The following is a 24,830-nucleotide window of genomic DNA, read 5'->3' on the forward strand; positions in this document are numbered from 1 at the left end:
TATTTGATAAACTAGCAGACGTACCTGTGTTTATCTGTTTTAGTAACACCAATTAGTTGTGACTTTTCACATCTGCTGTCTGTTTGCTACGAATCCTAAACGGGAAGTTGCATATTGCCTTTTTTCCTAATATTCTGCATCCTAATTTAGACTTAGACAGATTTTATTAATCATTTTGTTTACACAAGTGTGAAACAAAAAGAAATGTCGTTTGGAACAGCCTCTGGACAATTTCATTTTTTTTAAAGTTGTAAAATATAATAGAATCAGAATCAGAATCGGGTTTATTGCCATTGTTAGTGAAGAGGTTCACAACTAGGAAATTTTTGTGGTACAGTCGTGCAACATGAAACATATATGAAATAGTAAATAAAATTATAAAAATCTCTAAAAACACTAGGGTATAAGGCATGCAAAAAATATACTAATATATACACTTAAGATAAAAATATGGATAAATATAAAAAGTAAAATGTATATATATATCTATATATATATATATAGATATATAGATATATATATGGTCCTAATATTCTAATATCACTTAAACTGATCAACTCTTTTTTCATCTGCTTTTTAATTCACATATACAAAACCTCTTGCATGAAAAGCAAAAACATCAGCTGCATTACTCTTGTTTTTGTTATTGCTTTCTTTCAGGTTAATGAATACAGCAAGTTTAAAAAAAAAATTGATAGAATAGACAATTAAATTGACTGCTTGGCATCGTTATTTAAATTGTGTAACTTCTAGGTGCATTTATCTTTCTCTTTGTTCCTTTTCTTACCCTCAAAACCACAACTTTTCATTTAATGTCAGAGAGAGAAACTTGTAGCTGCTCTGGATAAGCCAGGAGGCCACTGGTTGACAGCTGTGATTATGCATATAAACAGCACCCAGCGGAGGAATTCCTGGCTGAACTGTTTGCAAATCACTCCACATTGAGCCGAGACCATCCTGAGCCCTTCAGAACATGCTCACTGACCCATTTTCTCTGCTTTCCAGTCTTCCCTACACAGTTTGTTTGAGGAACAAATTCCCAAATACCTTCTCCAACAAATATGGTAATGGTGCTGCCTTGAAACCGCAAGAGTCTATGAGCTCATTTTTGGGTCAGAAAGGAATGCGTAGCAAAGGTGTCCAACAGACTCACATGTAGACTATCCACTGGAGTCCATGGAATCAAGATCAGATCAACACAAAGCTTTTGTAAAGAGGCGCCACAGCAGAGCACAGGCTCAAATATAATAAAGGCTAAGTTCACAAGAAGTACAGATTACCCAGACACGTCTTATTCAGAGATGTTTTAAAAGAATCTCTGAAATTAGTGAGATTCTTTGTACCTGATCAACTTAAATTGAGTTTTTGAACTTTTAACACTCACGCTGCTCAAAGTGACCAGCGTTTCTGCCCAAAGGTTTGAGCTACAAAGACAAAAACAGAAAAAACGTACACCTTACATCTGGTGTCAAAGGATCATCTCCTCCACCACTCTGCGTGCTGATTGGTCCATTTCCTCCTGGACTAATGCGAGACAGCGACGGGCCAATGCCTGCTGCTCTGGATCCTCCTGAAGCATCAGCTCCCCATAAAGATACACACCCATTGCCTGAAACACACAGTGTCTGTTTTTAATTTTCTCCACATCTTTTAAAAATACTAAAACCGCAGTATATTTCTAGGCTGATGATGATTTTACCTGATCCTGAAGCAGGAAGTGCTCAACATCGCAGTAAGCCTGAGAGTAAGCATGCTTGATCACCAGCTCACACCAACGATGTCTGACCTGCAAAAGAAACACTCTGATATTCAGTAACATTCAAGATTTCACACAGAAAACAGACCTTGTTTATATTTATTTACAATAAAGATTTGTCAAATTAAGACATTTATCATGGTCTTAAAAAAACAGTTTTGTAGAACAAATGTATGTGGAAGTCCTGGCAAATGTGCAGTAGGACTGAAATCAGTAGATATTAATGAAAAGCACAACATTACTGATGCAGATGAATAAAAAAATCCACTGAAGCAACAGTTGAACCTCCTCAGATTAACATATAAAACTAGTTTTTCAGAGGTAGGCAGAGTCTGTTTACATACACATGTTGCTGAGTTTAGTAAAAGTTTCACTAATAGTTTATTGCATGAGAATGTCTCTTTTTTGAAGTGTTTCTGTCAGATCACAGGTATCGAGATCGTAATCAAGAAATCATGTATTAATGTCAGTTATGCTCCCTCTATGACCATAAACAAATATTAATGCAGCTGTTAGGTATTTTTTTTTAGATAATTGTTTAAAACTTTTTGTTTTCTCACACTGCAAAAACAATCTAGAAATAAGTAAGTATTTCTTAAATAAAGTGTATTTACCCTTAATTTGAGTAGGTAAATAAGATGATCAAGCCAATGGAATGAGTATTTTCCAAATAAAATAAAATATTTAGATCATATGCATTTGATCTAATTATCTTATTTTAAGATAATTAGAAATGAGACACTGCTATTGTTTTTTATTATTTAAAATGTAAATTGTCTTGTTCCATTGGTTAAGTGTCTCACTTGCCTCCATAATTCAAGAACAAATGCACTTATTTTAGGAAAAACAGTTTTTGGAATAAATGGGTTTCTATGATTTAGACAAAAAAAAAACAATAATCTTTATCTGTCATTGCAAAGAATATTAGAACATTTATTTTTTCCTCTGTATTTAACTCATTTCTCTTTGCGCTTTTTTACACTATGAAACATTTACTACTAAATCTGTTACGGCAATAAGCATCTTCATCGTGCGGCACTTCCATCTGTGCCACAAGAGAGAAACGCTACAAGCTATATAGGGAATACAGTCCATGTATTTGAGGCATTTACGTATATCGACACAAATCGTTTAATAATTCATACCTGCCGTTTTATTTCTAAAAACACAGAATTTGAAATTACTGCATAAACATAACTTCACTTGATCTCTTCAAATGTCTGGAAAATTATTCTTACATCATCAGTGAAAAGCACACCAGCTTCCATGGTCACCCTTTTTTTTATTACTAAAAAATCTGTCAGAATTAAAAGAAATGATCTTCTGTTAAAAAATAAGATGTATAAATGTGGAATTATCAGTTTAGTTCTCTGAATGTGTATTTGTTATGTGACTGTGTGCGTGTGAAAGTTAATGCCTGGCTTTTTTCCTGGAGGATCAATAGGAGCTCTGTTGCCTCGGTTACAGGAGAGATCAGAGACTGACTCTGTCCCTGACTCAACCATCATCCGTCATCATCTGATACGAGCGCGCACGTGAGTGTGCGTCTGTGTGAGTGAAGCTAACAGAGGACAATAGAAGATAAAGAACTCAGATAAAAGAAAAAAAATCAGGTTTAAAATCATTTAAAGCCTCATCACTTCTTTTAAATCTGTTTCCCCTTGTTGCCCTTTTTTTTTGTTTTTGCGGATGTTTCCAGTTTTCTCAGACTAATAAACTGTGTGGGATTTCTGGTGAATGATTTGATCTAAACAGCTCGAGCTTTTGAAAAAGAAAAAAGTAAAAATAATGATTCTGAATATCATAAAAATGTGCTTGTTTTTAATGTTTTTTATTCCTCTACCTTCATCCCTGCAGTGTCAAGGTGGAGGCTGAGTACTGCTTTATTTAGAATGCAAAACAATTTGTTTCACCTGCTTCTAAGCTGTTTTTAAATAAAAGTATATTCATTGGGGAAGACAAATCCCCTCCAAAAGCAGATCAACTTAAAAATCAGCTCCATTTCCCTCTAGAAATGTCTTGTCTTTAAAAGAGCGTGTTTACCCTCTAGTGCCAGTTCTGCCCTCCTGGCCTCTGCAGCCCCAGCAGCTGCTCACTATAATGGGTTACATTCCTGGGGAGAGCCCTGGGGCAGAGCAGCTGCTTGGTGCACCTCTTTTTCTCCCATTTTTTTTTTATTTTTATTTTTTTTACTATGTTTCCTCTCACAGGGCCCCTCTTCCTGACAGCACATGCAATTACGCAGTGACATTCCTTCATTTATTACTGCACCACTGGTCTTGCCTTCACTCTTCTATAACAACAGTTTTATCACAAACAGGCGTTACAACTGTTGCTTCAGCATCCAATGTTCAAGCTCAGTTGCAGGCTCTCTTTTGTCTATAGTTGCTCTCCATGCCATCTGAATGCACAACATTTAGCATAAAACTATTGCAAGTGCATGGATGTAAACGTAATTTAGTTGACTATCCACTGAGAGAGATCGCTTCAAGACGTTATGCTTTGTCTGGATAATTGGTAAAAATAGTGAGTAGTCAAAACAATTTTGACACTGATATGCACTGTGAAATGATGATTGATAACCTTGTACCTTTGCCAGCCAATCTGGCAGCTGCATTTTTAACAGTCAGGATGTCCCAACTGTTAATGTCAAAGGGGGACATAAAGGTTTGCGCTGCTTTGGTTCAACCAAGCATTTATATTTTTACTGTGTTGCTTCAATTAAAAAGACTAAGAGTTAACATCATTTTAAAGAATTTTCAAGTGCTGTTATTCTTTATATTTTCTATGAACAAAAATAGATTATTGAGCCAGGAATCCCACCAGCGACCTTCTTGCTGCAAGGCAGTAGTGCTAACCAAGGAAACGTTAAATACCTAAAAAAAACTCCGGATGCATAAATTTTTCGGACAGCGATAAAATGGATAAATTTGGTGGCATACATCATACATTCAATGCTAAAAGTTTGAGAGCAGTTTAAGTTTTGATTAACAACGTTTATAACACCACTAAGACCTTTCTAGAAAGTGTTTGCTTCTTGGGCAGACTTTGCTGTTATTGATTGATATACACTTTATTATACCATATTTTGTATGTTACGTAGCTGACTTACAGCATACTGGGCAAAAGGTGCAATACTCTGTGATTTAAAAGGACAGCACCTGTCATGGTGTGGGAGGCGGGCCCATAATGCAACAGCACTTTTCTGTAACCATAACAGTCAAGATTGCAGCTACATCTGAGTGACGTTTCAATGGCGTCCTTTATTAAGACCCAAAAGAGCTGCTGATATTGTTAAAATTTCAACAACTGGCCGCTTTTAAAAAAAAGAAAGGTGTTTTTGTGTCAGATCCGTATTACCTGATTGGTTATTACCTGTTTCCACTGACTCTATTAGTCCCGCCTTTGAAACCAGGCAGTGCTCTTTCCAGACTGATATGTTGTCTATGCAGCGTAGGTCAGTCTGACTGGCCATGCCTAGAGGTTAACATCCATGTTGGCAGATTATTCCTTAATAAATGTAAAGCAAAGAAATAAGGGCGTAGTTTTAGGGCTGAACAGATTTTGTAAGAATCACATCACCACTGTGAAAAATAAAAAAGGAATAACAGTTTCCATTTGGTAAATATGAAGCAGTAGTTCTTGGAGGTTTCACACTCAGGGCAGGGTCCTTCTTTTCCACCAACAACCCAAAAAGCTACTTTCTACTATGTAACTTATTAGAACATGTAAGAATGAAAATATGATATTTATTTGACTCTAGGTGGGAAGCAAGAGTTGAAATAAAATCATAAAGTTCACAATCATTAGCCAAACCTGGCCGTGCTTACATTTTTAATAAAACAAAACAGAAGGCGCCTCCAATCCCTGTGACTGAACATGCAGAAGGCCGTAGAAAACTAATTTGATGTGCAAATAATAGTCTTTCTGTCTGTAAGAGCTTATTGTTCTCCTTGTCTGTGCCTCCCTGGGCAGTGAGCTATATCCTCTAGTTTCAATATATATCGATGTACGTATATGAATATGTCTGAATAGGGCTCGATGAATGTGGCTCTGATATAAGGAGCTTTGAGTGCTTAGTAAGCGCTGCTTAAAATTCCCTACATTAACCCTCTGCTCTAATGTGAATGTATTTCACTTTCACAGTGTAAATACCGTGAAAGGCTCACAAATATATGGCTGCAATATCTTACCGTTAATCCAGAAAATCAAGCAATAGCACCAGAAAATGGAAACCAGCCAAAATGTTGTGGCTGATTGTTTTTTCATACTTAACAGAGCTTTTTTCTTTTCCAATTTCCCTACGGAGACTTTTAAGGCATGGAGGCAATTCAATCTCTTTATAGGGTTTCTATATTTTTGACACCAGAACCCTTAACCCATTATAGGGCACTCAGGAAAATACTTTGAAATTAATAAATTCAAGCCAATAGTATTATTGGAATCCAGGGCGGCCTTATTATCTTTGGAACATTAAAAATAAAATATGTATATTTTGATGGGAAAAATGAATGTCAATGCAAGAAACGCCAACTTGCCCGAATATATTAAGAAAAATAACAAAACTGCTTCTATAAGGAAATCTGTGAAAAACACTCAGAGTGAAAGAAAATTTTTTTTTTTGCTACATCACAACCTTAGAGGCATTCATGCTGATATAAGGGCTAACATTTTTTACTTTTTTAGCCTAGCTTATTACCTGTTTTTTTTTTTTTTCATTAAGCTTTTTTACTTTTTTTTCTTAACTTGTTAACTTTTTTCATCTTTATTTGAAATATAGGTAATCATTCAAGGGCTCATCTAATTGGTCAAATGCGAAATAAGATGTACAGCCATGTAGCAGGATCTTTGCTGAATGGCTGGATTTGTGCTCCATTTGTAAGGGGTATGCAAGTGATCAAAAACGGTAACTTACCCTATAAAGGGTTAAGAAGTTACTCCGGTTAAATGTGAGATTGCCCCAATTGCATTTGAAAATATAACTTTTGCACGAATGGGCAAAACTCTAACACGTTTCGTGCATTCTTGGTGCCCTTTTACAGAGCCTCCTTAGTTTAAGTTTTAAAAATCCTTCTGTTGGTCTGATAAATTCATCATACATCAAATACATGAAGCAGAACCTGTGGTCAACAAAGGCGACAGAAGTTGCTACCTTTGACATGTGTGCGCTCCATCACTTTAGCACATGCAGAGTCACACAGCGTCTTGAATCACACTTGGTTCATAGGAAACAGAGTGGGCCAAAGTCACGCACCCACATTCATGCATGCAAACACATGCCCACAGCTTAAAGTCCCACCTGCACAAATATTCCCGGACTCTTAGTACCAACACAAAGCACTCTGGCTGCACGCACAGTCAGCCTTTCAATTTTGTCCACATTTTTTAAACTAACAGATGCACTACAGGTCAGTATTTTCTACTCAAAAACAAGCCCTCTTATCACTTTAATTACACAACATATTTGGTTTCTGTAGAGATTTGTTTAGCACAGTGAATATAAAACAATATAAAACAACATGCTATGATCACATCCGACTGAAATAAAAAATTAGTCGAACTAATCACTAAAATGTACAAATACTCAAGGTATGCAATTCACCCAGTGGGATTATTTAATGACATAAGGTGGCATGTAAGCCGCTGAATCTGTGAAAACAGCATTACAAGGTGGTTGATCAGATATTTCACAATTTATTTATAGTGATATTACAGAAACCTCAACATCCATTCATTTCAAGCTATATTCATTATCTTCAAAAAGCTGCAATTATTTTCTGTGATTATGTGTACGCAGTTCTGAATTATCTACAGGAATATGTAGAAAAAGGAAGAAAATAAGCTAGAAATGGTGAGAAAAATACATGGACACCTTTATGAGAGAGATGAAAGTGATTAACCTCTTCAGAATGAGACGCCCAACCTCAGACAGCACAGCTGCCCCTTTACACAGGTGTGTGCAAGGGAAATTGTGTGTTATTTTCTGCATCACTATGCATTAGAGCCCAGCTTATTTTTAGAAAATTGAGAGTTTTCTATTTTTCCTGGAAATTGTACAGGAGAGTGTGATTTATCTGCCAGGAAGTAAGCCTTCAGGGTCCTGGCCAAACACAGAGTGGCCTTTGTTTAGTCACTACAAGATCAATAAGCAGCCGCTGGGAAATTATTTTACAGGATAAAAAGGTTGCCTATTTTTGTGATATTATACAACAGGCAAAAATGGGAGATTTTGATTTAAATGCTACATATGACTCATCAAGATTTTAGTAACAATTGGAGTGACTCTACATAACAAAACATCTGAGTCCCATTAAACCCACAGCAGCCTCAACAAAACAGCTCGTATAACTAATAGGAAGTTGTAAAAACTTAAATATGTATCAAGTTTTTCTTTTCAGCGTGAGCAGTATGTTAATGATGGAGGTTATCGCAGACAGTTTGTAGATTTTTGTAGCAGCTGCTTTGTGACCCCTGCGCCCATGTAGTTCACAACAGTTCTGCACCGTAAACACTTTCGATGTCAATGCAAATGCCTCCACTGTCAAAAATACATGCATTCTGTTTTAAAAGTACAAATAAAATTGTAGGTATTAAGACAAACAGCATGGAATGCGTATAGTATATAGGGCTATATACGGCTAGTTCATTACAGTAGGAGGAGAAGAGAACCACTGTTACGACAAGTATAAAAGTAATCTCAAATCTCACTGCCTTCAGATGAGAATAGAAAAGAGAACTAGATTGGCTAACAAAAGCTTTCTTCCTAGTTAAACGTCTACGCATTTTGTCACATCACAGCCAAAAAAAAAAAAAAAAAGATAGAAGAAGAAAAAAAATCAATGGTTTTTATTAATATAAAGTTGAGACCAAATGTAAATTTTGAGGAGCACATACAGTATGGACATTTATCACTTACTTTTGACAAATAACATCTAAATCTATAAATCTATATCATAAAATATGGCATCATCATATAGGGTCTTCTGTATCACTTCCCTACTGAAAATCATCCCAATCGTAGTATTTTTATGATTGAACATGCTAGTTAAAGATCCAGATTGAAATTTTAAGAAGAACCTGGGAGAAGACTTGAAAACTGAATTTCTGATATAACTCAACTGAATTTGACTTTTCATCAGATCAGACAAAAAAAAACAAAAAAAAAAACAGAAAATTGTTCAAGCCAAGGTTTGTTAGAGGTACAGTGGAGGATTTTCAGGATTTTTTAAAAAGACACTCACTCTCCTCTTAAAAAAAAATGCATAGCACAACCCTGTACCCGCTCCTAAGAGGGAACGTTAAACATGTGCTAGAGAGCATGCACGAGCCCATTTCTCCTCGTGCACGCTCTGTTTAAAAGCTGCTGTTTGCATCTCTCATACAAGCTTACCTTCCAAAAGAATATTTGCAATTTTTCCACAACGTCAGACTCACTAGTAGTGAAAATGGGGATGATCACGTAGGGAGGCCTTACGCAAACATATCACCAGAATGATTAACTATTAAGGAGGACCACCTATTTTGATGATCCACCTGGAAAAATAACATCCTCCACTATACCTTTAACTGGTAGAGCTACACCCCTAAAAATATATCTTAATTGTAGCACAGATATGTTTTAGAAAACATTGAAAGGGGGCTGCTAAATAAAAAGGCACTCTACAACTTTTACATTCCCATATGTAATAAAGTGTACGATTTTGTATTTCAAACATGTATAAAGTATGTATAACAACATACACAGTTTGAAACACACAATTTCCCATCCATTATACAGATATGTACAACTTTATGTTTATTGCTTTCTTAGGTTTGTGGTTGTAATGTGACAAAATGGGAGAAACTCGAAGGTGCCTTCATACCTTTCCAAGAAGACGCTGTATTATTTTTTTTATATATACCTGGAAACAAGAACTTGCTTATGTGTCCTCACTTGTCCGAGCTTATGCCCATGAGGAGTCTCACCTCAGCATCTTGTTTCTGCAGGCTGTAGGTCTTTTGCAGAGCACGCATTGATGACACACTCAGCTCTGATTCCTCCAGCAGAAGCTCCAAAAGCATCACCAGCTGGTCCGCCGTCAGCTGAGGGCACAAAATGGTTCATAATATTATAGAAGCTAACTCATAAGAGTTACCCAGACACATTATTAAAGATTATACCATCTTCATACACCAAACAAGCAAAATTATTGAAGCTTTTAAACTAATTTAAATCCTGGATATTGCTCATCTTTGCACAAGCACACTGATATTGTTTTCTACAAGTTTAATTTTCTTTTCTCTGCCTTGACAGCAAAGAGAGAAAATAGATCTGTAGGAAACAGAATGTTTATTGAGTTTCTTAAATACAAGATGAAATAGATAAATATTGCAGATCAGAGACGGTAATTAAATGAGTATGATAATTTAGGGGAATCGTACAGTAGGCTACAAAGAAATGCTGCCAACTGGAAGAAAAGAGAAAATGAGATAAATAAAAACTTTAATATCTGAATTTAAGACAGAGAAGTAAAATGGAAGAAAGCTTTCTTTTTTTGTTGGCTTTAAACCAAATCTATGAGTCCTGTTTAAGATTAAGCAGCACTGTTAAAAGCCCTGGAGTTCCATTGTTCAACGATTTCTTGGTTAAAAAATATATATATAAAAAGGTTTTTCAAGAATTTTTGTCTTCTGCTGCTTTTATTCCTTTATCCAAGAGTAAACAACCTATTTTCTTCAGATGACTAACATCTTCAGAGACAAGTATTCTGGGAAATCATGTGGGCAGAGATATGAGAAAGTGGCTTCCTCCTCTGGGGACAGCTATGCCCAGCCTTGCCTGGCTTCCCTGATGGGTACACCCAACGCTCCCAGCCTGGGACACAGTTAATGGCTGAAGGCCCCGCAGAGACCAATGTGAAAATGAGTATGAAGCTTGTGAGCGACTGAGGGGAAACAGAGCGTGAGAGACCAACAATACATCCTAGCCTGAGTTGGAGAAGGAAGCATGTATGGATGTAATAAACAGCTACCTTTGTGAAACATAAGACAGCCACATTACAAACAGAAACATTAATGTACTCTTCTGACATTTTATATGGAATGGAGGGCAAGAAATGCATGCTTTTAAAATTATTTTATAAATGGAAATCTGAAAAATGTGCCATGTGTTTGTGTTCAGTCCCCCTTAATGAATACTTTGTAGAATAACCTTTGTGTGCGTCGACAGCTGCACTTATTTGGGAGACGTCTCTACCTGATTTCAGATCTACGAAATGAAATTCTTGGAATTCTTTTTTGCAAAATTGCTTAAAACCAGGCAAATAGATTCTCAGCCTTCATCCCTGCTTTCTTCTTGGGTTGCCCTGCATTTAGTCCAGCAGTCGTCCCACCAACTAAACCAGATCTTCTGACACTACTCATGCTGCCAGCTCCATGTTCCACCTGCTGTGTTAATGGTGATGTGCAGGTTTCTACCATACATAGTTTTTCGCATGTAGATATGAAAACTGCACTTTGGACTCATTCCATGTGCACATTTATCCATTGCTTGTGGAGAACTTGATACTAGACTTGTTATAACTTTTTTCCTTTTTTGAGCTAGAGCTTTTTTTCTTGCCACACCTTCATAAAGGCCAGAATTTACAAGTGCACAGCTAGTAGTTTTCCTGTCAACACATTCTCCCACCTGGGTAATTATAGCTCATTACGAGTTATGGAGTACTACTTGACTGTTTCTCAGATTAATGCTGTCCTTGCTCAGCCGTGTCAATTTTCTTTCCCTTTTTAGACGTTAGATTGAACAGGGCTCTAAAATGTGTTTCAAAGGTTGAAGTATTGTTTTAAAAAACTATTTTAAAGCTACAGTGTGTAATTTTCAGCGACATCTAGCGTCCAGACTGCAGACCGCAGTAACATGAACATCTCCCCCCACCGCTTCTCCCCCCCAACAGTACGGCGAGCGTTACGGGACAAAATGTCTTCCACGACGTCCGCATCACCTACCTTCTCAAGTGATGAGGTTTGTTTACATAGATAATTTTAATACTGCCATCTATTGTTCAGTACCGTCTCAGTTCATCTCTCTCAACTTGCCGTAGTTACTTTCGAGCGTAATGGGCGATCTCGCAATCGCTAGTTTGTTGGCTCTGCGCTGCCGTAGCGCAAAGATGTCTGCCTCCATGGCTGCGAGACCCGCTCCTATGTAATTATAAATAACCAATTCTATGGCAATGCAAATATTATGGTTAAGAGGCTGAGCTCGTAGATGATGATAAATAACATAATATATTACATTTCTGACTGTATATCCCTGCAATTATTACACACTGTAGCTTTAAACCTTGTCCCAACTGCTGTTTCTTTCTAATGTTCTCCAACAAACCTCTGAACAGTTGGACTTAATGTCAGATTTTTATTAAAAATATAAAAAGTAGGAACATTTTTGCAAGGCACTGTTTCTGCTGGAGCTGAGGGGAGTCACACCTAGACAGACACTGGCAAACAGTCAAACTGTACCTGCCCTGCTGGCCCACATAAACACACACATCTAAGATCATCTACTGTAACTCCATTAAACATGTGATATCCCGTCTTCCCCTCGACTGATTCCCCTCTCTCCTCCCTCCATTTTGTGAAGGCTGAGTGTTTTCTGAAGTGGCGTCTCCATCTCCGAGTTTCTTTGGGGCCCACCCATGATCCCTCTTTATCTCCCCCACTCCCCGCCCCACTAGACTTTGAAAAGTAAGGAGTCTGCAGCAATAAAACACCGCTCTGGCAGGCGTGTTCACACAGCCCTTCCTCTCGCTGTAACTGTGAGGTCCTGTTTTGCCTGTATGTATTTATGTTGCTATGGCGGTAATCAATACGTCTGCACAAGTGTCTCCAGAAACAAATTCCTGGTCAGTGATGATACTTTAGAAGCTGGTTCACACTGTTATTATCCTGTCACACACAAAGACTCACACGGCGTACACTTCATGACAGACAAGGACGCGATTGGGTCCCTTACCAAATGTAACACGTCCATGACCGCAATAAAAACACTCTGCTGCACTGTAACAGGAAAACACCCTACTGACAGCGCAATTACTAACATACTTAAGAACAATACTTTTTTTAACTAAAATTTTCCAGTTTGCTATGAATTATAGGAAACATTTTCCACTCCATTAAGTCAAATGTGTGTGTTTTGTTTTTTACTAACCCCTCTCCAAATTCTTCAAAAAAAAATTTGCAGTTTGGGAAGGGAGTAGAAAGAACACATCCATTCAAACAGAGTACTTCTTGACTTTGATTACTTAAATCTTTGGTTTTTATTTTGCAACCTTAAAAAGATGAAAAAAGAAAAAGAAATCAAGACAAAAGATAGGAAAAACTGATAATTAACTTCCTGTTCTTATCACACAACACCATTTTGGAGAGAAATCCAGATATGATTTGTTGATTCACTTCATTATAAACATCTAAATATATTTTTCTTATTGTAAAATCTTTAAAAAAACAAAAAACAAAGAAACACCATTTTGGTTTTATAATTGCACATTAAAATAAAATTATTCAGCATAAATAATTTTGCAACTCTGCAAGATATAATTTAAAAGGTTGGCAATAGGTTTTCACTGCTCGGGTTTTCTTTCTTTTTCGATGAAAAAGGTTGCAGCCACAGTAAACGCTAACGGTTAAAGATTCTCTAAAAGTGAATATATTAATCCCTGCAGCATGTTTCTAGAGTCAGGCTTTCACCTTCCTTCCTTTTTTTTTTTTTTCTCTACATCCTTGGGGGAGTGGCAGCCTAGTGCTTAGGGCATTGCGCTTGGAATCTAGAGGTTCTGAGTTTGAGCCCAACTCCCAAAGACTGACACTCTGGGCCCCTGAGTAAGACCCTTAACCCCACACCGCTCCTCGGGTGCCACACAATGGTAGCCCACTGCTCCCCAAGGGATGGGTTAAATACAGACAGTTAATTTCGTTGCTTTGTACTTGTGACGGTGTGATGACAAAGTTGATTCTTCTAACCTGTTTGTAGTTAAAGCCAAATAAGTTTTCTTTTACTTTTTCACCAGGTGTGGTAAATTTAGACCAACATCCATGCAAAAATACTCTCCTCTCAGAATCATTTGTTTAGAGTTGAATTTTTGTTTAGCCATTTCACCTTCCTAAACATGATAGCAATGAAGATGGACAAGTACTTCTTTAACATCACCTGGTTTTAAATATTTAATCTGCAAACTGAACAGATGAACCTGACAGCTGAAATATTTTCTTGAAAATAAAATTCCAAAACGTATTTATTTTTCCACACTTCACTCACACCACGAAAAAACCTTAATCAAACTCCAAACTTTTCCCGACTGCAAAGCTTCCATTATAGCACAAACACCATCCCAGTGCAAACAGTGTGCTGACAGAGGTCTGTTTCACCATCTCTACATTGAATTAAGATTGGTGAGGACCTTTGGGAAATATGCTGCTGAAATGTCCCCTCGCACACATGACCTCTAAACCTCTACAGAACAATGACACACAAACACCCATGAGTGTGGATGTATGTATAAATACAGACTGGTTAGTTGACTGACAGCTCAATGCCGCACAGCTTTAGACAGGAAATTATGTCCACCTTAAAATATGAGAACAACAAAACAGTCAACTGTGTTTGTTCAAAACCTCATTGGGACCTTTTCTGGTATAGGATCCATCTAGTGAACAATAGATGTTGCAATGTCCTAATATGGAAAAATACCTCCCCAGTTTTTGCTGTTTTTAGTGCACCAAATAAGAGGTGGAAATAGAGATAAAAGGTATTTCTATCAGTAAAACTTGAGTGTTTTTTCTTTTTCCCTTTTCTTCAGCAATCTCTTCTACATTATTTCTGTGGTGATGGCACTTAGCAGCTGTCTTTCTCTGTACAAGGCCGGGCAGAACAATGCTATCTACCAATTTAATTGTTATCCGCCAGCTACACCCCGTTTGCTAAATGAGGTCACAACACCTAAAAAAGTCAGCTCCAATGTTTCCTCTTATTGTAATAAGACTGATACACAGTATGCTCTCCCTACTGAAGGAACCACAGTTGGCATCATCTCATGTTTTTCTTCTATCTGCTGAAATTGACAAAGTAAATACAGCAATAAAAAATGAATTGAAAATGTCAACTGTGTTTTGCATCAGATGTATGGTATTTGTAATGGGGCTATTAAGATGAAATCATTCCTATATTTGGATTAACAACCCATTTAATCCAAATATAGGAACAAATAAAGATAGCTTAGCTCATAGTCTATTAAGGTATTAAATAATAAAACAAAATGAGGTGCAAAAGCCAAAGACCGCCTTTAAAGGAAAAGTCTGTATCTGGTGTTTTGACAAACCACAGATACAGCACTGGGACTTGCCCAACAGCCGATACTGCACTGTGATGTCACAAACCAGTAGGCGGCAGTATTGTTCTTTGACAAAAATGGATGCCTCCAGTAGAGCACATTCAAATGAAATTACTCTTAATTAAAAACACTTATCATTTATTAAAAAATATGTAAGTTTGAATTCTGAATATAACCGGAATTTTCCTTTAATACTATAAGGTTTCTTATCACCAAGGTATCAAACGAAAACAATGTCATGATGGGTAAAAAGCAAGACATCTAGAGCCCCAATTTTAAACTCATGGCCTCAGACATGTTTCTAAATGCCTACATTTCCCAGTAAGCACATTTAATATTATGATTTTGGAGGGCAAAGAGCCCAGTTTCTCCATAACTAGGTGTTCTTGCAAAATATCTAAAGAAAAAAAAGGGAGGCTCAAGGGGAGTCGAGAAAATCCTGATGAGGTACCCAAGAGCCAATGTGCCACCACTAAGACTTTCAGAACAACTTAAGGGTGCAATTGCGCACACTTTATGTTAAACTGGAGAAATGACACCATAAAGGCACCATACTAATAGTATTGTTTGGAAGTGAAGAAATCATGACGTGAGATTGTTTATCCAGTACCTGGTACAAGCACATTTTATTTGAGTAAAAGAAGAATGAAGGGAAGAACACCAGAAGATTTTTGATAGGACTATAAAACTAAAACCAGGATAGATCCATCAGCTCAACAATAACCCAAAAGAAGAAAGAAAACTCATCTGTAATCATGGTCCCTAACCCTAAGATTTAAGAGGTCCAGTCAAACACCTGACTGGAACTCTGTGGAAAATCTATGGATACAACTTAAGAAGAGAGTGCATAGAGGATGATCCAAGAATGTTAATTGAGGACAGTATTGAGCAATAACCACAGCAGAGTAAAAGCTTTTATACTGAGTAAGAAACTTCACATTTAATACTAATTCAATATAAAATTCCCCTTTATTACAAATACTTTATGGGTTCATTAGATTATTTCCTACATGAGGTTTTACTTGAGTTAAACAAATATTGTGAATTTCATATCATAACTGAAAAATATATTCACTGGGAAATGTTGATCTGTTTAACAGTTGATTTCCGTGCTGTTGGAATTGCTTTTTCAGTTCCTTTCTTCTCATTCGTTGGCTTTAGTAGAAAGATGATATTGGATATTTGGATCATTTTTGACAAATACAAAGTAACTTATGAAAGAAATTAGCCACAACTAATAAAGACAGATAAAAAGTCAGCCAGGCTGACTGTTATAAAATAACTTTCTTTTTCTGCTGAGGTTAAAAGACACCATAAAACCCCTTGAGTCAAATTTGTGACTTGTGACATTATACAGTGAGTAAAATCTGACTAGAATTGACTTGACTTTAAAGTAAGACAGATGTTTTTGTAATACCTAACCCTCCGCACCTATGGGGGGTGCAGGGTTGTCCTTCTTGTTCAGCCTAACAGCAATATGGGGGTCGGAGACACTGACTGAGTGTGACATTATAAAAGCAAACTGTAATGTCTGAGAGGCCGCCGATCGTTTGTGCGTGTGTGCATTTGTGTGTGGTGCCATTCAGCCACCCGCGTTTTATTTCTGCCTGACCGCAAGCTCGTAAAAACACATTCTGGCACCAGCAGCTTAAGGGCTCGGCCCGCCCTCCAGGTACTAGGGTTTCATTCTTTCTTTCATTCGGATCCTTTTCTTTTCTCTCTTCTGTTGCCTCTGTCTTTAAGGCCGTCTGCTGTCTGTCTCTATTCCAGATCTTTTCATTACATGTTTTCAATGGGGCAAACTCTTGTGTTTGGCTCAGGCAGTAAAACACTCCCCTGTTGTCTTCCTTATACCTTTCTCCCTTAGTTCTGCACATCTAGCCCAAAACACTCCTCACATTAAAGTATAGCTGCATACACAGATGTGGGGCGACAGTGGCGTTGGATGTAGGAGTTTGCCCTGAAATCGAAGGGTTGACGGTTCAAGCCCCGACTCCGGCTTTCAGTGTCGTTGTGTCCTTGGGCAAGACACTTCACCTGCATTGTCTACACTCTGGTGGTCAGAGGGCCCGGTGGTGCCAGTGTACGGCAGCCCCGCTTCTGTCAGTGAGCCCCAGGGCATCTGTGGCTACAATGTAGCTTGCCACCATCAGTGTGTGAGTGTGTGTGAATGGGTGAATGAATGTAGTGTAAAGCACTTTGGTCAAGTCTCCTAACTTGAATAAAGGCGTTATATAAGTACATGCCATTTACCATTTTACCATACAGGTGATGGGGAAATCTTTAAAACAAGGTTTACTCCTACATCTGTACTTTTTTTTTCTGCATTGCAAAAGTTTTTTTTTTCTTGAACCTCTCAAAATGATCTTTAGTGTATTGTACGGTACTTGGATTTATAGGACAAACCAGCACAAAGTAGTCAGTAATTGTAAAATGGGAATCAAAATCTGAAGTGCTGTGTGCACTAGTGTGAAACCATCTTTACATGAATACTCTAAATAAAATTCAGTGTAACCAACTGCCTTTATGTAGGTGTCACCTAATTGGTAAATGTAAAATGGTAAATGTCCTACCGAAAATATGATGAATCTCAGTATAGATAAAACTCATCCTGGAGGGCTTTAGATGTTTGTTAGAGAACATACGGCCTAATTATTGCGAAAGAACACACCAGTAATATCCAACTCAGCTTGACATCGGCATGTCTACTCCGACACAAAAAATTGGCAGCATCATGAGGTGGAGAAGTTTTTCTTAACTATGTCAAAGTTAATGGGAAGGGGGGAAGCACTACAGTTACCCTAAACGTACAGCTTTAATGGAATGGTATGATCCAGGTATATTCAAAGTCCAAATCTCAATGCAATTGAGAGTGATCTCTGACTAATCAATTTTCACAGATGTTCTCCATCCAGTCTAACTGAACTTGAGCTTCATTGTGAAGTTAATTAATAAAATATTTCTGTGCCAAATGCAAAGCCTAAAGAGACATTCCCAAAAGTTAACTGAAAGCCAGATATCATATCCCCTTCATATCAAAATTATGCACTACTTTGTGTTGGTCTGACAAAAAAAAAAAAAAAGAAAAAAAAAAATCCCAGTATTTTTGTGTTTATTGCTTGAAAATGTTTCAGGGTTATTCATATTTCCATAAAGATCCATGACACCATGAGGCCATTTTAGCAAAAAGGCCTTAACAATTTTCAACTTGACTCATGGAAGCATCCAGGGGAGATTTTAATCAGGCAATGTAATGTGAGGATGTTATGAATATAAACGGTGGCTATAGACAAGAAAAGACTCCCCAATCTTAGTCTAAAAGGACAAAAGGATAGGCTGCTTATATAGAATTTCAATCCAATTTTGGGTAATGGGTCAGAGCTAGAGCAGGCCTATGGGAGACATTAAAAGGTTATCTATCTCTCACATGCAAACATTTCAACTTGTGCAAGGAGCTGCCTGTTTTTCTATCATCTAATAAAATTATGTCACACGTAGTGTTTCAACAGCCCAGATGACCTCGACGATGACTGTCAGGGCCAACTGTCTATCTTTAATTGATCATTAAAGACGCTGGTTCGGTTTGATGACGCTCTAACCAGCAACCGCAGCAGCCACAGATAACAGAAAGAGGCAGAAGATTGTGTGTTTACGGATCTCTCTGCTCCAATCAGTCTGGCCCTTAATCAAAACATACAAAACAGAAGCACGAAAACAGACAAAAACACAAAAACAAAAGAAATGGAACAAGCTTTAGATATGTGACCTTGCAATCATTGTTGTTGGGATCAATTGTCTCATTAATGTTTTTCCAAACAAACACGAGCTGACAATAAGCCCACTGTCGGGGCTTATCTCTAGTTTTTAACGTGATGGAAACAAATACGCAGGGCTTGGACGATACACTGCTAATCGTTAGAGGCCCCCAGGAAAACAAAGCCTGGTCTGTGAGCTGGCTAAATCTAGCATTTCAGCATGTGATTTTTTTTTTTTTTCAGAATATGGAAGATCTGACTAACCTGTTTCCAATCCTTGATCACCTCAGCATTAATTGCCTATTGGGTTTTGGAGTGTTGCCAATCCAAAAAGCAGCGGTGAATCAGATTTTAAGATAGAAATCCTCATGTTTGCGAGAATCATGGCTAAACAACAGAACAGTGGTGCTGATAGCACCATGCAGTGTGGGGGACTTTTAACAGCGGTGGAGAATAGCTGGAGCCAAATCCAGGAGAACCATGAAAAAAAATACTCCATAAAGTGATGGAGGTTCACCTTCCAGTAGTAAACCCCTAAACCTTTACCCAGATTAAATACAGAACGGTTCTAGAGCAGCAAAGTCCAGACCTAGCAGGTAAACACGTCAGAACCATAGAATGCACCCTCCAACAGGGATGCAGATGGGATATTATGTTTGCGGCTGCTCCTATAACAGCTTTTTTTAATTAGTTATTTGCACCCACAGAAGGTGGGGTGTTTGTTACATAAAATTTTTTTCTTCCTGTATTTTGGAACTGATCAGGAGGGCAATTAACGTGTTTTCTCTCCTACTCATCACCGTCTGACTCATGACTACTTTGCACTCACACATACATACATGTCTTGGAAACAGGGGGAGTTTAATTAATCTATGGCACTGTGTGCATCGACTCATGCTGCAAATCTGAGCGTCTCCAGTGGATGCCTCCTTCTTAATGTTCCTCCTCCTCCTCCCACGATCCAGTGTGCCTTCCCCTATGGAGGAACACACAATTTCTCAAATGGAAAGGGCACAGGCCTCAAATTAATCTTTTTAGCTTTTTCACTCACAGTTCCCTTGGAGGTTAGTTATGGTCACTATCTGTGCGTTTCCTAATCTGAGGAAATAATAAAACGAAAGATTTTCTTTCAATCATTTTCACCTACAGGATAAAATAAGTCCAAATGGTCCAAAAATATATTTTAATTTCCCTTGCAAATATATATTGTGTCTTTATGCTTTGGAAGCAGTTGGAATCTATTTAAAAACATAGTCTCCTGAGGAATACAAATATTTTCATTCTTATTATCTACTGTGACCAGAAAGAGCCACAATAGAGGATTGAGTGGTGGCCTTTATGCTCCCCTGCACCACCATCACCCTTAAGCCTTTGAAAGAGATGGGGCTTTGAAACAAAACTGGAACAAAGAGACTCCTGTTTGTGAGCGAGAGAGAAAGATCTGTAGCATTTGTAAGCCTGTGACACGTCCAAACAGCTGGACGTCAGTTTAAACAAAGAGTGAGGTGAGTGGACAGGATGGTGAAGAACAGGCCTTCGTTTATAGGGCTACACAAAGACGATGTCAGGAAAACAAACAGTTCTGTGAAAGTAATATTTTATTTGTGTATGAGATCTAAATACTGTTGCATTCAAGTTCTTGAGGACTAAAATATTTGCACTTCTTGTACAATATTTGACACCAATGTAAGTTGTACAATCGGCTTTAAGATGGTAAAGAGGAAATGTTCTCAGAAAATAACTGATTTCTCACTCCTGCAAAGGAATCCCAGCAGAAACTAGAAATTAAAATGAGCAAAACAAGGTTAATTTGGTTAGCTGTTAACCAATTTATTTCAACTTCCACATTTATGTTTCCACAAATAAATACTTTATAATATTGCCTTTGGGAACCTATGAATTTTGGCTTTTGGGTCATGGAGGAAAGGGAAGATGGAGAAGGAGAGAAATGCTACAAAGAGTGGCTAAAAGATGGCAGTTAAATTACCTTCAGCTTGAGCCTGTGGAGACGGGTACACATTAAAGTTCTCTTCAACTACTACAAGTTAACCCCAGGTTACTGTAGTCTGTGTACTTATCAGTATTTAGAATATAACAGATAATGCCAAAAATATATAAAAAGTTGTGTGAGATTATTTTATTTAACAGGCAGTTATCAAATTAATTAGATGGTGAATCATTAAATGTGTCAAATTTAGGACTTGGGAGTTGTGTTAATGTTAGTGTTAATGTAGTACAGTGTAAAAAAAATCCTATGTATTGATTTTTGGATAAAGAAATAGCATAATCTAAATAATTATTTCATTCCAGATTTTTATTTTATTTCCTAGTATCCCTTAAAAACTGACACAACTTCAAGAAATATAATTAATGTTGAACAGGCCTTTTTAATAACCTCTGAGAAGTCTAGAGAGAGAGATTTTATCTTGGTCTTTAACTTAATTTCATAATATGTTGGAGGCTTTAATTATATTTTCAAAAATTAGAAGACTTTTAGTATTTTATAAAGAGTCAGAGCAAAGTGACTCTATAAAAAAAAAGCGCTCACCCTAATTCTGATATGACACTAGTGCTGTTGTAACGTATCAGATAAGTCTAATTAGATGTAGTGTTCAATCCATCAAAATTATCATTTGAATTCAAGTTTCATGTTGTCTTGCTACACCATACCAGTTCTACATAACATAGAAGCCTAGAAATGTGTCTGAATGTGTCCTCCATAACCCTCAGGAAGTATGTAGTTGCATCCCTGATAAAAATCATAATTTTAGATTTAGGTTTAGGTTATGTTCAAATGTTTTCTGTTGAAACAGAAGTGTATGTGTTATGTACTTCTTTCTCACTTTGGTTCACTTGCAACCAAATCTAGGCCCAGGTTTTCAGACACACCCCAGTTATCTGGTTTAGTCTGCATCAAAGTTCAGAAATTCTTCACACCTGTCTAAAGGGCTATCAGAGTAAATGGGCTCTGGTCTTTTCAAAGAGGGCTAAACAGCTCTTGGTGTGAATGCACCATTGGTTCCTCAAGTCTAGTGTAGCAAAGGAGAATTAAAAGAAGCCATTATTCATAATCAGTTTTAAATATGTTATACCAAATCTTTTTGCATCTCTGACCAGAAATATTGCATTTCTAAAAAACACAATGGCAGAAAAAATGGATGTTTTGCCTTCCCCTCATCAGTGATCAGGATGATGTGCTAACTGGTGAAGGAGGGAAACCCAGACATCACAATCTACTGAGAGAAACTCTATGCCTTATGTTGTTGAACTCCAAACCATTTGCAGACAAAAAAACATTTACAGACCATTTAGCATATTTGGGGTCTGACCAAGGCCTCATGTGGTCGAACTGTTTTTAATCTTTCCTTAATCTCTTCTTGGATGATTGAGCTCTTCACACTATTTCAAAGTCAGAGCCTAGTCGACTTTTGAGGAGGAGTCATTTCAGAAGTCTTGTTTTTTATATCTTATGATCGAATGTCCAAATGATCGAATGTGTGAAAGTCCAAATGTAAGACGGACTGGTAAATTAAGAGCGTTGGCAGAGATCCTTCCTCTTTCTTAAAATGCAGCTGCTATGCAGCTGCTAAGGTCCATCTAAGAATATTAATATGTGACTTTTTTCTGGCTCTTCAACAGATTTACTTCTCTTTTTTTTTTTTTTTTTTTTTTTTTTTTTTTTTTTTTTTACAGCCCGGTCCTTACAGCCATTAGGTCTTTTAAGAAAAAAAATGAAAAGTAGCATTGGCTGAAAATAGACCTGGCTCCATTTGCCATAGTCATTTGCCCTATCAGGATTCTGCCTAGGTGAGAGCGACCGAGGTTATACTTTAATTTTCCCTGAGGGGGAAAGTCTAAATGAACATAATGAAAAACACTGACTCAGCCTCACTCTAGTTGTAGTCATCTGCATAACAAGCAAAAGACATTTAATCCTAATAATTACCAGGCTTGGAAGGACTTGCACGGAGACACGAAGAGACAAAATAAAGCCTCAAAAAACTTTTGTCAGATCCATGGCATTTTCCACTAGATCATCTTACAAATGTCAGTGTGCACACTGAATACAAAGTGCATGCAAGAAACATCAATTCACAGACACACACACAACAAAGGATTTGTCTATTCAAGCCAAGTTAAATTAGATGATAACAATAATGGGGGTAAAAACGTAAACATGCACTGGAGATGACCTCCAGTGTGGAGCGATAGCATCTACGGCTGTTGAAAGATACACTGAGAAACAGAGATTAGGAGCCTTAAAGAAAAAAACAAAACAGAAAACAAGATGGGATGAAAGCGTCGGATCCAAATTAGGTGTGACAACAAGGAGAGGAGACAGCAGAGACAGGATAACAGAGCCATCATAAGGAAAGGTTATGTTCAGGAGGAGAGCGGATTCTGCTGCAGCTCCCTGCCTTTTTAGTTTGTGCGTGCGCTGCTTGACTCCCATTTGACTCGTCTCTTGCGTGAACTCACAATTGGCCTGGTTTAAGCATTCTGAGCTGACAGAAGAATTCAGGGTGGACTAAACCCAGATATTTGCAACACAGACTGACAGACGCACACAGCTGTACAAATCGTGCACAGTCACATAAAGCCAGAGAAAAATACACAATAGGAAACAAAATTCAAAACACAGCAAGGTAGTCAGAGGATGTTCGAAAGACACCAGTAGAACTGGAAGGAGACACTTGGCACCACATGGAGATGAATGCTACCAAGTAAATATATATCATACCTCTTTAATTTACAAAAATGTTTTGACCTTATGACCACAAATCTCATATAGATAGTTTTAAAGCTTCCTAAATTCACCAAACTGAGCATGGGAGCTCTGTAGGACCTTCACAGTTACCATGGCCTTCTTGGCTAAATCTCCCTTGATCCTTTACTTGCCCAGCCTGCTGGTTTAGATTGTCAGCCATGTCTCTGTAGTTTTACAGCTGCTGCCATACTTATATTTGATGACATTCAAATTTTGGGGTGCTCCCTTACAACACAACAATACATTTCACCAGAACTTCATTCCTAACCTTTCTGCTCTGTTCCTTGAACCTCATTAAGCTGTTTTTCTGCTAATGCTTTCTAATAAAAGCATTACAAATTTTTTTTAATAAAGCATTAGATTTTTAATAAAGTGGGCTGAAATTATATATGGCCCACTTTACATTAACAGTAAAGTGAGCTGAATTAAAATGTAAAACAAATTGTAATTTCCTTGAATTGTGCACGTATTGTTGAAATACAATGAGATTGAGCTTCGTAATTTGATCAAATGAGGGCTAAAAATTAACTTAATGGAGTATAAAAACTGCCTCTATACATGAGCTTAAAACTCATGGAAAGCTTTAACAAAGCATGATATCCAAGTCTGAGGAATTTAAGGAACATTTTGCCTGGAGTTCTGCCGATGGGATTTTCTTGCTTCCCCTTAAAGTAGATTGCACAAGATCTTCATAAAGATAAAAGTTGCAAGTCTACGATGTGCTGTCCCCTTGGGTGGTGTTCACAGAAAAGGCCTCTCTTTTATTATTCAAAAACTTCATCACAGAAATAGTTTTAAGTGTTGTATGACCTCTGTTTTATGGGAGCCCTTTCCCTTAGAGCAGGAGATATTTCAAATTCCAAGGCTCATAAGCCATGAGACACTTTCAAGACATAAACAGTCACAGCTATTGAGGTATTATTTTAAATTTCTGTTTCAATTCACAGCTTAAAAAAACAGTTTTAATTTAGGATAACATTTTTTGGATAACAAAGGTTTTACTACAAAACAATATTTGACTTCTATAACAGCTAAACGACCGTAGAGAGCTGATTTAAGAATAACAACAAGAATATATATATATATATATACATAACAAAAAAAACAAAAACTGTTTTCTCACCCCTCATGGGGTGGTATGTGTCATCTTCAAGCTCGGGTCCTCTACCAGAGGCCTGGGAGTTTGA

At 37.4% G+C, this 24,830-nt stretch overlaps 1 protein-coding gene across 5 annotated transcripts in view; it reads right to left on the reverse strand.

Annotated features, from left to right (window-relative positions):
- Positions 1-24,830, reverse strand: part of LOC107098244 (chromosome unknown open reading frame, human C9orf3) — a 121,664-nt gene that overhangs the window by 11,663 nt on the left and 85,171 nt on the right. For 3 of the 5 annotated variants that reach the window (XM_015395801.1, XM_015395811.1, XM_015395785.1), the window contains 3 exons: positions 9,722-9,838; positions 1,700-1,786; positions 1,454-1,609 (listed from right to left, as the gene is read on the reverse strand). In XM_015395801.1, coding sequence (XP_015251287.1) covers positions 1,469-1,609; positions 1,700-1,786; positions 9,722-9,838 — 345 coding nt within the window. In that variant the 3' untranslated portion in view covers positions 1,454-1,468. The remainder of the gene's footprint in view (positions 1-1,453; positions 1,610-1,699; positions 1,787-9,721; positions 9,839-24,830) is intronic. The other 2 variants (XM_015395794.1, XM_015395819.1) reach the window with 2 other exon arrangements.

This window comes from Cyprinodon variegatus, unplaced genomic scaffold (genome assembly GCF_000732505.1).
Source record: "Cyprinodon variegatus isolate N-32 unplaced genomic scaffold, C_variegatus-1.0 Scaffold26, whole genome shotgun sequence".
Classification (NCBI taxonomy): domain Eukaryota; kingdom Metazoa; phylum Chordata; class Actinopteri; order Cyprinodontiformes; family Cyprinodontidae; genus Cyprinodon; species Cyprinodon variegatus.